Here is a 14,784-nt window from a genome sequence, read left to right as displayed (position 1 = left end):
AAGCGAAAGGCTACTGCCTATCAAGTGTTCCAAACTTTGGATGAAGCGAAAGGATTAGAAGGATGGCTTGACAAAAATTGCGACGCTTTGATACCTGGGACGCTCCACCAACGCTGGGAGAAAGAGTTTGGTCAGGATCCAAGCGTGGATCTAGACACAATCCGCATATTTCAGGACTGTCAGTCTGGTCGCTTCATACGACCCACCGGTGACGCGGAAGGAAACCGGATTACCGATGCAGGAGTTCGTGGACTGCAAGTGATCAGGGAAAAATTCCCCGACAAAGACACTACTAAACCCACACCGACGAAAAAGACTCGGTTAGCCGGACGGGAAAATGCTGGTGACCAATCCAAGGAAGCACGAATGAGGGAGCTCCCCGCGGGTTGGAAATCGCTGTCGAAGTACAACAGAGGAAAAGACAACCCAGCCGCCTACGTGCAAGAGGCATACAAGACTCTAGGCCTCAATCCGCGCTTATTTGGCACGCAGCCGAGTGACGAAGTAAAGGCCCAAAAACGGAAGATATCCGAGCTGACCGAAACCATCGCGGAACAAGATATCAACATGTTGCGAATCGAGGAGAGAGATGTCGCGATCCTTCAGCGCGCTGCCGCCAACTTTCTGGGAGTACTTCCGGAACTGAGGGGCCAATTTGCAATCCGCCTTGGCACGGCGGTGGCCACGAATCTTCTAAGTGTCATCGAAGATTTGAATGCCAGCACCGAGTATGATCCAGAGGAGCGGACAAGGTGGAGAGCAGAGATGGAACAGGAGCTTGAAGGTATCGCGCCTGTGGCAAACACTTCTGTTTCTGCGTCTCCGCTAATAAAAAAACCCCAGCCGAAGGCAACCAAGCCAAAGGCGACAGTCGATAGGGTAATGCCAATCCGGCCAACCAGTGTGAAGGGGGGAGAGGCGGAAATCACTGGTCTTAACAAGAGCCGAATGCCCGGAACGCCGGTGTACGACGAATGGGGCGAGAAACATCACAATATCGAACTTATCCCTCACACATACATATCTAACTACCCGCTAATGTACCGGCCCGACGTTTTCTTCGGGCCACTCAATGAAGGAGAAGACCCCGGCATGGCGCCGTTTGATCTCAAATCGCGCCTGGCACCCTCGAATGAAGAAGAATTCAACGTGTGCATCCCCTCGTGGATCATGGGCCGACAGGAAGACGTGACTATTTCGCTTGCCCAGTTCGGACAGGAAGAAACCGCGAATCGCAAGCAAGTTGAGGGCCCGAGAGACCTCTATCCCCATCCTGACCGACTAGCGGGTGAGCTCTCACCCGTCCCCTCGGAGGAGGAGCTTGCGGCCATGCGAGAAGAGCCAATCCGGAACGGCGAACTCACTCAAGCCGAATATGATCTCGTCATGTCAAGGCGCCGTCCTGCCAGCAAAGTTCAATGGGAGCAATTCACACTGAACCGACGAGCTGAGTTGCTGGAGACGAAGAAAAAATTCGACGCCAATCTCAGGGTTCGCGTGTGTTCTAATGACCTAGGGAGCGGCCCTTTGACCGACCTTAACGGGATGATGCCTCCTCCAGTCAAGAAGTTCCATATGCGAGGCGGCGGCTATGGTCCAGCAGTTAAGAAACTCAAATCATCGAATATGTATCCTCAGGGTTCCAAGAAGCGGATTTTGGAACGCTCTACGAAGAAGAAGCCCCCACCTCCTATTTGTATTGTGCCCCGGCGGTACGGCACAAAGAAGAGTGCAACGCAAAGCGGGAAGTCGTCCTCAACTCCCAGAAAATATTGGCTTCGTAGCAGTCCGGCACCTCCGCAATCAGACTCGACTTATGTGTTTTCAGCGGCGAGTAAGACTGTCGCATCGTTGACGGCAACGCCAAGGGAAACACGGAGAAAGGCGGCCGTCGACAAGGTCACCAGGGCAAAGAAACGAGCGGCCTCGAAGAACAAGAGGCAGGCCGCAGGCGAAACTGCTTTTAAACCTGGCCCTGCAACGAGTCCCAATGATGCCGACGACGAGGTGTCGCCTATGATAACTGAACCGAAGAAGAAACGCGCGTCCAAGGAAAGTGATGCTCTGTGCCAGAAGAAATATGAAGGGTCGAACCAGTCCGCTGGAGCACTGAACGTGAGGCAATACAAAGTGTCGAAGCGGGCAGCTAGGGAGAGGGTAAGAGAAAGAGAGCGGACTACTTTGAGAATTCGTCAGTATAGTGGTTATCCGTGCAGGATAATGTAGCTAACACGAGGAAGGGCCGCCAACCTGGAACCAGTCCTTCGATGCTTTGGATTTTTCCGTCGGTGGACGTCGAGTGGAGTTTCTCTCTCCCTCTCCTGTTACGGTTCGGTGATGCTCTTGAATGCTAAAGTACGAAGTAAGTATGGTATTAAACATCGTTCGGCAGAGATGATACATATCGGTTCGATATTAGCAAACAGACCCTCATTTATCGTTCTTTCAAGTGACCTCCATCTGATATGTCTCATGCCGTTTCCCATGTTTACACCGCCGAGCATAGGTATTTTGGTGCTGTAATAATGACTGAAGTTGAGCCCGCCGATCAATGAAGAGGTGAATGGACAACGAACAATATGTTGAGATAACTGACATCGCGACAAGAGAGAAACCGCTTACTTGGCCGGATGGACTTATTATTGAGTTCCTTTTTGATGAGCACATGAGCATTGTTGGACAGGGCCAGCAGGTTGTTAAGGAAACAGGACCAAGGCCGAAATACAGGGGGGAACAAGTAGCAAGCTTGCAGATATAAACGCCTTCAAGCCCCTTGATAGCTCCTCTTTTCTCTCCTTAACCAATTCAACGGTTTTCACTTTGCAACTAGCATGACTTATGTTTAGGCATATTCTTGTACAGATGTGAGCATTAAGATAGATATTCCCGACTTCACTGAAGCGGATTGTCTTGGGCTCCAGATTCCGAAGTAAATTGATGTGGGGTGAGCCTTCAGATTTAGGTAATTAATGCTTCTGCAGTCGAACTCATAACTATACAGAGGTTGGTTCACCTAAATCTTGTAGTCTAATCCAATTCCCGCCCCTAACACCAGTCGCCAGGTAACGACGTCGCCATGTACACTATTCAAGTGTGAACCTGTCCGTCCATAATTGTGGCCAATTGCCTTTGACTTGCACGCATTTGAACCTTCCGAGTGGTATATTAGTAGCCGAGTCATGATGTCCTGCTAAATCGAGTTGATTTCAAGTCAATTGCGATGTTCCACCATGCGCTCCCGTTCTCAGTATTGATGTTGCACATTCTAATGCCCTCCCCAATAATTCCCATAAGAGACATTCCTCCACGAGCGCAATGAAGTCAGCCCTATCAAAAAGGCATACAAAACCGAGAGATCAGAAAGTGAAATGAATGACATCTCGGGTGGGAGGGATTTTAAGGATAGTAGGGAGGACCCTTCTCGTTTTGAACGACATCGTCATTGCGATAGGAGGTCACCTCAACCCGCGTCGTCGTCCATATCGATTTTGAATTATGACGCCCATGCGACTCGGAATGTGTTCGCTCGCCGCTACTTTCATCCGTACCCCGCTCCAGGTCCTCAAGATCCTCATGGATGCCAACCTCTCGCTCCGAGGATCGATGGAGGCGAGAGTCGGATTGCTCGATGAGTTCCACGTCTGAGCCGCGAGATGTGATATTCACCCAAGTATTGTCGCCGCCATTGGGATGGTTGATCTCTGACTTCAGAGCCCGCGAAGGAGAGGGGGTGCCTTTTGAGGACAAATTGGATGAAAACTTCCCGGTGAATCGATCGGAAAGCGAAGTGATGGTTTGGGGAACGGCAGAGGCGATGAGTGGGCGGAGAGCAGGGGCGCAAGCGCAAATCTGCTAATGTTAGAGAGGGGAGCGAGAGAGATGAGACCCTCCGACAAGGAGAAGCAAAAATAGTACATACCACTCCAAGGTCAACTTCAACTGCCGCGGCGAGCCAAAGAGGATAACCAACCCAGGTTTCATCGTAGCTGTTCATTATGCTGTCCCAAATGTAGTAACTGCGGAGGGATCCTGCAATAATGACAATGAATCCCAAGCTAAGCAGCACAACGACGCCAATTCGCTGCCGTAAGGGCATTTTGAGTTTCATGACAAGCGGAATCGGCAAGACCGTGACAATCAAATCAGCGAAGCAATTGACAACACCGACGGCTAGCGTGGCCCGGCCGTCGTCTATGCAGACAGCGCCTTCTGGTGCTGGCATCGTCCAATAGGCAGATATTGGGCTACGATCAGTTAGTCAACGGTCCCAGGTACCTCAGAATCACAGTGGCGGACTTGCCTACACTGGAAAACCGCAAGGCAAACAAATGATACGCCCATTACAACGACAAAGCCGAGCGAGGCGTGAAGGGTCATTCGAAAACGGTGAGCTGCTGTATCCCGGACAAACCGGTAATAGAAGCTCAAAAGTGAGATCCGAGTAAACGTCGTAGCAACAGTATATAATGCTTTGGCAGCGATAGCAACTTTGAGAGAGCCTGTGAAAATCGTAATCAGTATCAGTAAATCCGGGTACAGGACGGGTTCGCATACTTGCGAATAGATCAAGCGGTACATCCCAGACATGGCGATTCCAGCCATACTTGTTGTTTGCAAGCATTACAGCTGCGGCGAGCCCAGCCGTAGGTATCTAGAGACATTTCAGCAACTTCAATCCCCTTTGATTCCTAATGTTCGTACCAAAGCCAGTATAATGAAGACATCATCAGCTCCGAACGACCGACTAATGGCCAACCGTGCATAGAGCCTCAGTCCGACGGCCAGAGCTACCAGACTAATGAATATCGAATTGACTATTATGAGCGCCGAGCCTCGAGTAACAGGATCATCGTAGTTCGGAGTCGGCCATGTTAATAGGACTTCGAGCGGTATGTCGCGCATTATGTTCTGAACAGGACAAAGTCTAAGATTCGTGTTCGCGCTTTGCGCCTAGGAACCCAGGTAGAGGGTTGAGAGATGACCAACTCGAGGACATTTGCCACCTGAATTGTTTTATGAGACGGGATTGACAGAGGAATGCAGAGACTTTGGAGGTGAGGGTTCGTCAATGAGATCTAGCCTTGCACCCAACAGGTAGGACCAAGGTTAGGATATGAACGCAACAGACTCGGTACGGGACAAAAAGGAAAGGCGACCCCAATCTAAGTAGACAGGAAAGAGAGCTGGTTATTACATTAAAATGGGCGAAAACCATACCCCATGGTGATCGTCCGGATCTCAGATATCCACCCCGACGTGCCTGTTCTTGCAGTTCTGGAGAGAGCTCATCTATCCGCGTGCGGGCCTGTCGCTGGGATTAGGTCACGACAGGCTCTATTTACTTAGTACTGGGGAAAATGCATGGTAGACGGGCATCTCTCCAGGCTATTCGGATCTAAACGATTCCGGAGAAGCCTGGCGGGAATATCGGCTGTTGCCCAGACGCTTACTATGTATGTACTACGGCTGATGGTGACGGTTGATGTCTTGAAGAGGAGAAGTCAGAAGCTTGACTTCGGGGGTGGTAAAATCGAGGCTTACACCCTTGCGTTCACCTCGGATGGATTTGGCAGAATTTTGGCAGCTCGGCGGGGGGAACCGTGGTCCGTGGAAGACTTGATGGATACCGTCATACCGTATTCGACTTCATCCTGTTCCCTGCGAGGCGGGGATCGGAATGGTCGAAAGTCAAAAAGACGATGCTCGTCTATCATCTGCTCGTCAGTCATCTGCTATCATCATCTGCCTATCTGCTCATCTGCTCATTGGATGGATTCCCTGCGCAAAAGCCAGGTTCCCGACTGCTTCTGTAAACATGAAACTCTTGAGCCGTAAAAAATGAACCGTTTGATAGATGCCCCTTGCTCTTAGGGATGCGGAGAGCGAGAGCTGCAATGTCGAGTCAATGTCTAGACACTAAAAGAGAAACATCCCCGTACTTTGGAACATAACTAAGTAATAAGTGCGGTGCTCTGTCTGCCCTAGTGCCACATGCCAGGCCTCGCCCCAACCCAGAGCCACCATCGCGAAGATCTCGAAGATCTGTCCAGGGACGGACTGCCAGATGGCCGGAGCCCGGACAGGAGAATTTCGTTCTCGACGAATGTTGCCGATCCAAATATCCCCCAGCACGCCAGTACAGACGATCCCCTATTATTCCCTAATCCCGACTTGGATCCGGTCCTTTTGAGTTCTGCAGAATAGGGAATGTTGGAATTATGTATTTGGAAACGATAAAAGTGCCACAAGCCATGACTTTGCTGGAGTTCTCTCACTCCTGGGCGGTGGATTTTGGTCCTCGGGTTTAAGAATTCAGCGGAACATCTGATACACTTGATCGATACCCTGAACTTGGAGGGCGAATGCTTATTCTGCCCATGAATTTCATGTGATGTTCAATGCACATGCCTGAGGTTCTCACGAGTCACGGCTCTTCCAATTCAAATGCACAGCCTCATGTCGGTCGTGATCCCCATACTTCATGTCTAAACGTCCAAAGCCCCATGGGGTCATGAACCCACATCGTATGCAATCCCAATGTTATTGCCCATCCCAATTCCCAAGCCTGGTATCAATGCTCGTACTAACACATGCAACCCCTTTCCAGCGAAAGATTCTGAACAAAAGGGAACAATATCCTTGCTCCCAACATGTCGCTCATTCCCCTGGTATTCGCATATGACTTTGCTTCCTTCGGAGTACCATACCTCTAGTCCCTGAGATATCCAAGGGAAATCCTCCACTGTTGGAACGAGTTGAATGCGCACTTCCTCGGCGGATCGTGGACTTGCTTCGGTTCTCACTTTCTCTCTCAACCCCCAAGTCCGACTCCAACACACCCTTCTCACCATTTCTGCTGGCCATCGGCGAGGTTTTCGGCAACTTTGGCCCAGGCTCGGGGTGGAAGAGCGTCTTATACCTCCTCTCTTGTTCGCTCTCCCCCGTCGACTCACCGACCTTAGACTCTCTTGCCACCCGTGGAGTCATGATCAAGAGCGATGTTGCTTGGTTGGGTTCTCTTTGGCTCAGATTTTCCATATATGCGGTCTTGGAGGAGTGCGTTAAAGGTATCGCTGACTGACTTGCACGAGGAAACAGTTTGCGCGTTGACGGCCATGGTATTGTTTGCATTGGAACTAGTGAAGGTTCGGGCGACATCGGCCCATCAGATGAAGATGGCGATGTGAGAGTTGCGGGGGAGAACGGGTTTGGATCGTCGTCAACGGACGAGGAGAGGACGTCAGTGCTAGGAACGGCTAGGGTGTCTAGTGGAGCTTTGGACCAGGTGGTGTTGGTGGGCCTAACCCGCGGTTCGTAGGAGGAGTCGTTGGAGGATTCGTCGGAGTCCGGGGTGTAGGTCTGGAAGGGAGGGTGGCGCCTTTTTCTCGTGCGGGGGTCGAGGCTGCTAGTAGGTCGATGTCGTGGCTGGGGGCGGTCCTTTGACTGTCGTCCACGCATCGACGGAGAAAGATTGTTGATCCGGAGGTCGACCTGGCTCGGGCTGAAGACGACGCGGGCCCGAAGCTGCTGCACTGCATCGTCCAGGGCGATCTCAATCGCGACATGGTTTTGGATCATGCTGAGTTTGGGCCAGGTGGCCCGCTCACCGCTAATAGTTGCATCGAGCATAAATTCGGTGGTGGGGTTCTGCAGCACTCGGGGGAACTGTGCGTATGAAATCTCGGGGAGGATGGTGATGTCGCCCGAATAGCGCTGCGCAAGGACGGATCGGAGTTTGGTGAGGTAGGTTGGGAAGACGCCAATTTCTGCGAGAACGTGCATGCGATGCATGGCTTCATCTTTTGCGAGGTTTGCCACGCTGTGCAGCCATGTAGAGCCGGTGGAGGGATTTTTGCCGTTGAGTGGATAAGGCGCGATAGCCTCACGGTCGAGGAAAGGGACAACATGCGGATTGACTTGAGAGACGATGAAATGGTTGACATTGAACATTTCGGCAACACGGGTCATGGGAAGATCACTGTCTACGGATCCATCAATCCATCTTTGCGGGGATGGGTTCCATTGGACATGCTCTCCGGTCTTTGGGTCCTTCGCTAGGAGAGAGGCTGCCGAGAAGACGAGTGGGACGGAACAAGATGCGGCGCTACAAATATTAGCACAGTCTGGGACAGTGGGACCAACACTTACACTGCCGACCAGATAATAACGTTCGGAGCCGTGACGTAGTTTAGAAGCTGCGGAAGTTCGTACAGGCTGGCACTGGATACGTTGATGTTCAATATCCTCCTGGTCCGGTTATACGCCTCCTGGAAGGTTATATCGCCAATGAGATTCCGCATGGCGCGGGTAAGGTTCGAGATATCAAACACGGTCCCGTGTTTGAGAAACCTCGCTGCCACCTCCAGGAGACCTTCCTCCTCGTTGATGAACACGCTCAAATCGCCGTAACAGAAATCGTTCAAGACCTGGGGCACTTCGGCATCGGTCTTCGTACACAGCACGGCACATACGATGCTTCCAGCTGAGGAGCCGGAAACGATCCGTGGAAGGAGCTTCTGCTCCCATAGACATTTGACGACGCCGATATGGCTCATCCCAAAAGTCCCTCCTCCCGACAACAATAAAGCGCTTCTCCCAAATGCCTGGCGCGCCTCGAGCAATTGCTCGAGAAGTTGCCGAGGATCAACTTGGACGGTCTTTTGTTTGGCAGAGACCTCCAAGAGCGACTCGATCGTCCGCCTGGAGGACTCGATATATCGCTCGATGAGCGCCTTGGTTCCGATATGTGAATGTCGATATAGTTGGGCATCTCCCATACCGCCCAGATCTCGAGTCAGCGAGGTTCGGATCAGGAACAGCATGCGCTTGATATCGCAGTTGAGCCGCGCATCATCCAGCTCCTTCAGCCGCGTTTCCAAGAGTTTGACATTGTATTCGAGGGAGTCGTCCTGTACTTTCCACTGATCGTTGCCTTCGATATGGTCGAGTTCGGTCGCCGCCGCTTTCCAGTCGTCGTATGTTCCGGCCTGGTCACGTCATTGGCACCTGTGGTCTCACATCAGGTCTGGACGCTTACATGTTTCATACGCAGATACAACACTTGCCTCTGCTCCCCGATATCTTGAATCTCACTTTTCCCCTGCTCCGTCCACGATTCCCGCAGCTCGCCCAAGGTGCCGACCGGATCTTTGGCCAAACGTAACAACGGCGACAGCAATCCATGGCTTTGCGACTTCCGCAACCGTTTGGTTCGGCTATTTCTATCCGCGACACAACCGGCCCCGTCATGCAGCGCAGACGGACCCAGAACGGATGGATCGAGGTAAGACATTGCGAACGCGCAATGCCATCCGTTATGGTCGCTGGAAGTGAAATGGTAAAAGGTCGAGAGGGTAGAAATGAAGGGATGAAGCGGAATTATTGTCCGGATATAAAGATCCGTACGCGCATGCTGTACCTCTTGCGGGCTAACGGTTAAATCGGCGGGGATGTATGGGGCGGGATGGACCCGTGGGATGTCGATGCGGAGAGTTTTGTGGGATCATCGGACTGATGAGGTGCACGTATGCCGTCGTCAGGAGAACGGGAACGATACTGGATGGATCATTTCGACCCGAGCGCGGATTAATTCGGACTGTACATATAAGATATCCCTCGACGTTCAGCAATTGCTTGTATCAGAAAATATTCCAGGACGGACCTCCAATCGGGTGGTGGACAGGGAACGGAGAGATGACGTCTCTCGGGGTCGCATGCCCCCGATCTCAAGGGCCTCTAATATCTCGTGAAACAGGTTGGAGGTTCCACGTACCAGATGGTGACAGCAAAGATTCGAACTCATCGTGACTAAAAGGGAAGTGAGCACAACACCAAATGAAGTGAAAGGATCTATTTCTGGCATCGAGTTCTTCGGAAGTCATTGAAGACAGCGCCACCACTGTCCTCTTCTCTTTCCTCTATTGTACCCGACAAATAATATGACACGTATACGGAGTACCTCCGTACTGGTTACTACGTAGTCTTTCTTGCTGTGTCTCGTGAGCAGATGGAAAGCATCCGATTCCCTGAAAGGACGAGGGTTCGGGCTACATGGGTCCGGGACCAGCTGAGCTGGCCAGCTCGTAGTCAGTCGCAGCGCCGAGTTTGTACCCTGGCATCGACATGGTGATAAAGCCCAATCATGAGAGGAACCGTCATGTTGCTCCAAGTGAAGCTGGTATACAACCCCGCGGCTTCTCGATCAGCCGATTTGCCATGATGCAAGAGCCTCCTTAAGAGGTAGCCCCAATGATTTTGATTAAGGTGGCGGAGCGGGTCTAGATCGTCGTGGTACAAGCGACTTGGAAGCGAATGAGCAGGTATGCATGGTGCATACTGAATGAGCAGACCAGATTCTCGTGCATCCGTTGCTTGGAGTGAGGTGTTTAGTGGGAACGAAACAACCAAGGTCTCGTTTTGAGTAAGCTGGAACGAAAGTCGTATCACATGCGATTCCGGACACATGTAGGCGTCATCTGATGCCTCCATAAGACAGTCTCAGCCCTCTTGCTCATGCTGACCAAGGCCACAACCGGGTGTGGCCATATTGTCAATAGATTACCTAAATAGGAACAGGAAAAGGCGCCTCGCATGCATTCACATACCCGAAATGATTCATCAGAAGCCGTCGCCAGACATAGAATCCCGAGAAACGCACCATCTCCGCCCATGTATGCGAGTTGTAGTCGCCCCTCAGTTGCCATTCATCACAACTCCAAGCCACTCCCTCTGGCCTGAACGACCAATACGCTCGCCAACAACCCACTCCTGACTACCTCCTCAGCCAGCACCCCAATACATCGATTCGCATCCGTCTGCACCCCTCCCGTGCTCTCCTTGGGGTCCAACCCCTCCCTGCCCAACGCGGCACTCATCCCGACATTCCTGCCCACCACCAGCAGATCCCCGGCGTTCCGCACGTTCTGACCCAACTCCTCCTGCATCGTCTCGATTGCCGTCGCGCGCGGCGTCAGCGTCGACACCGTCTTGAACCGCACCCGTGGCGCGAGGTCGTCCGTCAGGGTGTTCTTGATGGCGGCGAAGAACGTCGTGTCCTCGGACTTGCTGGGGATGTAGGTGATCACCCGGGAGTCCGTCGCCTTCGACCCCAGGTCCGGTCCCACGCCCAGGGGATCGTCGAAGTAGTTGTCGGGCACGTCGAAGTGCACGATCGTCGCCGTGATTTCCGGGTTCGCGGCGAGCTGGAGGACGAGACGGACGGCGATGCGGTCATCGGAACCGCCGAAGAAGGGGACGAACACGTGGTGGGACGCGTCCGTGATGGGTGCGGAAGGGGTGGCATCTTTGCCGCTCGATACGCTCAAGGCGGACTTGGATCGGGAGAGTTGCGGCCGCTGCCGCTTCACCGTGCCACCGAAATTGCGGTTGACGAACACGGCCATGTTGCAGGTCGCGTCCGCGAATGCCTCCGTGACGAATTGGACGTAGCTGGTATCATCCAACTTATTCCTGATGGTCTCGTCGCGGATATCCTGGGCCTCCGACATGCTGCCGGTTTCGCTCCAGGGCAGGAGCACCAGGTCCGATGACATACTGGACGCACGGGAAACTAGCGCTTCGGCGAAGGATGTGGAGGGAATAATGCTGGTTTCGCCGGACACGGCGAGGTTATGCATTTTCCCGAAAGTGCGGAACGTGTTGATCACCGGATCGTGGATACTGAATTCTTCCACTTCCGTGACTCTCATGACCGAGGAGTCACGCTCGGTGAGTTCGATGAGGCGGATACCGTGGGCTTGAACAGGCGCGACTGGAGCGATGATCTCCTCACCCTCGTCCGTCGGCTGTCGCTCGCTCGGATGCGATCGCGGTGCTGCGTCTTGAGGCTTGCCACCGATCAGGGTCATGAACATGAGAAGCGCGGGCATGTTGTCGAGACGTAGGTAAACGAGCATCTTTCGGACTCGGGTGAGTTCCATCTTCTCTTCTGCCATCTGTTCTTCGCCGGATCCTGAAGTCGAGTCGTTCAAGGGCTTGCCCGTGTCCCAATCGATCTCACCTCGCTTCCACTTCTCCAGCTTCTGTTGGTACCATGGCGGATACAATGCGGACGTCAGTGGCGTCGTCACCAACGTGGTGATCAGGGCCATGACCACGAACATGGTAAACGTGCGCGTGCTGAGAATCTTGGCTTGCAGGCCGATGTTCTGGGAATGTTAGATTGGAACCCCAACTGGGATAGATATACTCACCAACACAATCAGTTCCACCAGACCCTTACAACTCATCAGTGCCCCGATGGTGAAACTCTCCCTCCATACCAGCCCATTCAGCCGCGCCGCAACCGAGGCGCCGGCGAATTTGGTAGTGAACGCAATGACAATAATGCCAATGACATATCCCCACGTAAGGCCCGTATTCAGTAGTCCCAAGTTCGTATTCAGGCCTGACAAGGCAAAATAGAGCGGCAAGAAGATCGAGCCGATCAGATCTTCCAGTTTCTCCGTCAACTTGATGGCAAACCCACCTTCGTGCGGGCAAATCAAGCCGGCCATGAACGCGCCGAAAATAGGGTGCACCCCGATCACGCCGGTGAAGAAGGCCGAGGCCAAGGCGATCAACAGCGTGAGCGCCACAACACTCTGGCTGGGCCCGTCTTGGAGGCTTCGGGTCCGACGTAGGACCCAGATAAACGGTGGGCGAACCGCAAACACGAGGAAGAGGGTGTAACCGACGCAGATGAGGAGGACCCACAGGGCCGTCAGCCCGCTCCCGGCGTTGACCAGGGCGACGCACAGCGCGAGGAGGATCCAGCCCACGACGTCGTTTCCCACACCCGCGGACAGGACGATGACACCGACCGTGGTGGACAGCAGTTTCAACTCAGTGAGGATTCTGCACAAGACCGGGAAAGCGGTGATGGCCATGGCCACTCCGACGAACAGCATGAACACGCCGAAGCTGATGGGCACTAACCCTGGCTCGTCGCCAAACTCATGATACAGTCCCCAGGCAATAGCACTGCCCAGCCCAAACGGCAGAATCATACCGACCAGACCGACGCTCAGCGCAACCTTCCAGTTTGACACGAGGAAACGCAAATCGACCTCGACACCGACAAAGAACAGGTAGAGGACCAGCCCCAGGTTGGCTACCAGATTAAGGTTATCCATGGCGACGGTGGGGAATATGGACTCGGTGAAGCCTGGGATCCGGCCCATGACCGAGGGCCCGAGAAGGATACCGCCGATGACTTCGGCGATGACACGCGGCTGGCGGATTTTGGAGAGGGGCCATTCGAGCAGGCGGCAGAAGATGACGATGATACTGGCCTGCGAATGGTGAGCTTCGGACTGCGGTGGCTAGGGTGGGTGTAACTGGCGGATATACCTGGACGATGAATAGGATGATGGGGTCTTTGGGGCTGTACGTGACTGGATTGGCACCGTCCAGAATGCCTCCTTGAGGAGGAGCCCGGTTGGTGGAATTGGTGGATGCATTGGTGGGCGCGGTGGCGCGACCCATCAGATCTACGAAGTTCATGGCTTTGTTTGCGAGAGACATGATTGAAGATAGTAATGATAATGGCGATAACGATGGCGATGCTAAACAGGACCTCGAATGCGAAAGGCCAACAAGCACGGAGGAGAATTGGGGCCTGATGGACAATCGACGATGGATAACGTAAGGTGGGATCTAGCTAGGCGGCAACATGGTTCAGGATCGGCACATAAGACGTGCTAAGTAAGGTACTAAGCGGTCACTCTGTTCAAGGCAAGGAAGGCAAGATGATGCGGAGGAGGAAGAAGAAGAAGAAGAGAAGGAGGATGAGAAATTGAGAAGGATATAATTAGAGATAAGGTTGAAGGAGCACGACTTACGGGCAGACGCTGATCTTCCCCAAGATATATGAGAGGAGTACGGAGTGCTAGGTATTCATTCCATCAGGCAAGGTAGAGAGGCGTGCGGAAGGCTTAGTTGCATGAAACCTGATATCGACACGAACAGGGAACAAAACTCGACCAAGCAAAAGCCCTGTGCTCTTGGCTGTTTTGAGCTTCAAGCAGCAAGAGAGAGAGAGATTCATACGCCCGTCAGGCCTCTTGGCGAGGCCCATCTTCAAGCAGCAAGCTTGACTCTTGGGGTCTTGGTTGAGAATGGCGGCGGCGAGGATCACGGGTAGTAGTTAACGGCTGGTCCAAGCGCCTGCATCCTGCTGCGAGCCGGCGAGCGGCTTGGAACAACAGGGGAAGCTATAGTGGGAATTGGGAGTCGCTGATGCCTGGGGGAGGTCAACCCCACCACCCCGCCACACCACATGGAGGTAGGGCGGGTATAATATATGTGTGATGGATCAGAGGTCCGCAGACCTGGATGCCTTGTGGCCTTGTGGCCCGTTTGCTGTGCAGCATCAGGACATAACGCCTCGCACACTTTAGATAGATTCCTCCTTCATAGCAACAGTTCAATGTTTGCCTCACGATTGGAGATTCCCTACAGTGAGACCCTTACAATATGAAATAAATACTTCTTACCTAAGAAACACTGAAGCCTTGCAATAAACATTTATTTCAGTTGAATATTACTAAAAAATAAGCTAACCCAAAAGGGGTTAGCACATCATGTGACACCATATCTTTGTTGAAACGGTGCAGACAAGAATACGATGGGGATACAGCCTCCAGCGGTCCGTCATGGGATTCCTGATTAGGTAAGGAAATAAATGCAATGGAGGGTTTCTGCCAGGAATATGTGGAACACCTGAAAATCAGGCTCGACAGCTGTAATCCGCTGATTAAGCGGTGCCGCTATACCTCTTTTATT

The 14,784-nt window shown here is 52.8% G+C and overlaps 6 protein-coding genes across 6 annotated transcripts; 1 reads left to right on the top strand and 5 right to left on the bottom strand.

Moving 5' to 3' along the window:
• Positions 1-691: 691 nt before the first annotated feature.
• Positions 692-2,419, top strand: P152DRAFT_460582 (uncharacterized protein). Its single transcript, XM_033679944.1, has 2 exons — positions 692-2,191; positions 2,241-2,419. Exons 1-2 carry the CDS (start codon positions 1,093-1,095, stop codon positions 2,336-2,338), a joined length of 1,197 nt encoding a protein of 398 aa, XP_033532086.1. The 5' UTR covers positions 692-1,092; the 3' UTR covers positions 2,339-2,419.
• Positions 2,337-2,716, bottom strand: P152DRAFT_99115 (uncharacterized protein). Its single transcript, XM_033683414.1, has one exon. It carries the CDS (start codon positions 2,671-2,673, stop codon positions 2,446-2,448), a length of 228 nt encoding a protein of 75 aa, XP_033532085.1. The 5' UTR covers positions 2,674-2,716; the 3' UTR covers positions 2,337-2,445.
• Positions 2,717-3,288: 572 nt separating this feature from the next.
• On the bottom strand, positions 3,289-5,192 carry P152DRAFT_98877 (uncharacterized protein). The gene is made up of 5 exons (XM_033683412.1): positions 4,702-5,192; positions 4,555-4,651; positions 4,301-4,499; positions 3,920-4,244; positions 3,289-3,849 (listed from the first exon to the last, which is right to left on the bottom strand). Exons 1-5 carry the CDS (start codon positions 4,900-4,902, stop codon positions 3,397-3,399), a joined length of 1,275 nt encoding a protein of 424 aa, XP_033532084.1. The 5' UTR covers positions 4,903-5,192; the 3' UTR covers positions 3,289-3,396.
• Positions 5,193-7,476: 2,284 nt separating this feature from the next.
• Positions 7,477-9,292, bottom strand: P152DRAFT_401393 (patatin-domain-containing protein; the record flags this gene model as incomplete). Its single annotated transcript, XM_033676610.1, has 3 exons — positions 7,477-8,104; positions 8,149-8,987; positions 9,038-9,292. Coding segments are annotated over 3 exons (1,722 nt in total), but the record flags the coding sequence as incomplete, so codon positions are not given.
• A 46-nt stretch (positions 9,293-9,338) lies between these two features.
• On the bottom strand, positions 9,339-9,974 carry P152DRAFT_98872 (uncharacterized protein). Its single transcript, XM_033683411.1, has 2 exons — positions 9,662-9,974; positions 9,339-9,614 (listed from the first exon to the last, which is right to left on the bottom strand). Exons 1-2 carry the CDS (start codon positions 9,860-9,862, stop codon positions 9,429-9,431), a joined length of 387 nt encoding a protein of 128 aa, XP_033532082.1. The 5' UTR covers positions 9,863-9,974; the 3' UTR covers positions 9,339-9,428.
• Positions 9,975-10,597: 623 nt separating this feature from the next.
• P152DRAFT_98931 (K(+)/H(+) antiporter-like protein 1) lies at positions 10,598-13,561 on the bottom strand. Its single transcript, XM_033683413.1, has 2 exons — positions 12,213-13,561; positions 10,598-12,167 (listed from the first exon to the last, which is right to left on the bottom strand). Exons 1-2 carry the CDS (start codon positions 13,179-13,181, stop codon positions 10,707-10,709), a joined length of 2,430 nt encoding a protein of 809 aa, XP_033532081.1. The 5' UTR covers positions 13,182-13,561; the 3' UTR covers positions 10,598-10,706.
• Positions 13,562-14,784: the final 1,223 nt, after the last annotated feature.

This window comes from Eremomyces bilateralis (assembly GCF_010015585.1).
Source record: "Eremomyces bilateralis CBS 781.70 unplaced genomic scaffold P152scaffold_18, whole genome shotgun sequence".
NCBI lineage: Eukaryota > Fungi > Ascomycota > Dothideomycetes > Eremomycetales > Eremomycetaceae > Eremomyces > Eremomyces bilateralis.
Note: the sequence above shows the minus strand (reverse complement) of the source record. Positions and strands in the feature narration are given on the sequence as shown.

Coding starts and splice junctions, on each gene's coding strand:
- P152DRAFT_98931 (XM_033683413.1), bottom strand. CDS start 13,181: ATGGGCCGGATCCCAGGCTTCACCGAGTCCATATTCCCCACCGTCGCC. Junction 12,168..12,212: donor TGGTGGAACTGATTGTGTTG/GTGAGTATATCT, acceptor TAACATTCCCAG/AACATCGGCCTGCAAGCCAA.
- P152DRAFT_98872 (XM_033683411.1), bottom strand. CDS start 9,862: ATGCCAGAAATAGATCCTTTCACTTCATTTGGTGTTGTGCTCACTTCC. Junction 9,615..9,661: donor TGTCCACCACCCGATTGGAG/GTCCGTCCTGGA, acceptor CTGAACGTCGAG/GGATATCTTATATGTACAGT.
- P152DRAFT_98877 (XM_033683412.1), bottom strand. CDS start 4,902: ATGCGCGACATACCGCTCGAAGTCCTATTAACATGGCCGACTCCGAAC. Junction 4,500..4,554: donor ACCGCTTGATCTATTCGCAA/GTATGCGAACCC, acceptor CGATTTTCACAG/GCTCTCTCAAAGTTGCTATC. Junction 4,245..4,300: donor CTTGCGGTTTTCCAGTGTAG/GCAAGTCCGCCA, acceptor AACTGATCGTAG/CCCAATATCTGCCTATTGGA.
- P152DRAFT_99115 (XM_033683414.1), bottom strand. CDS start 2,673: ATGCTCATGTGCTCATCAAAAAGGAACTCAATAATAAGTCCATCCGGC.
- P152DRAFT_460582 (XM_033679944.1), top strand. CDS start 1,093: ATGGCGCCGTTTGATCTCAAATCGCGCCTGGCACCCTCGAATGAAGAA. Junction 2,192..2,240: donor GCGGACTACTTTGAGAATTC/GTCAGTATAGTG, acceptor AACACGAGGAAG/GGCCGCCAACCTGGAACCAG.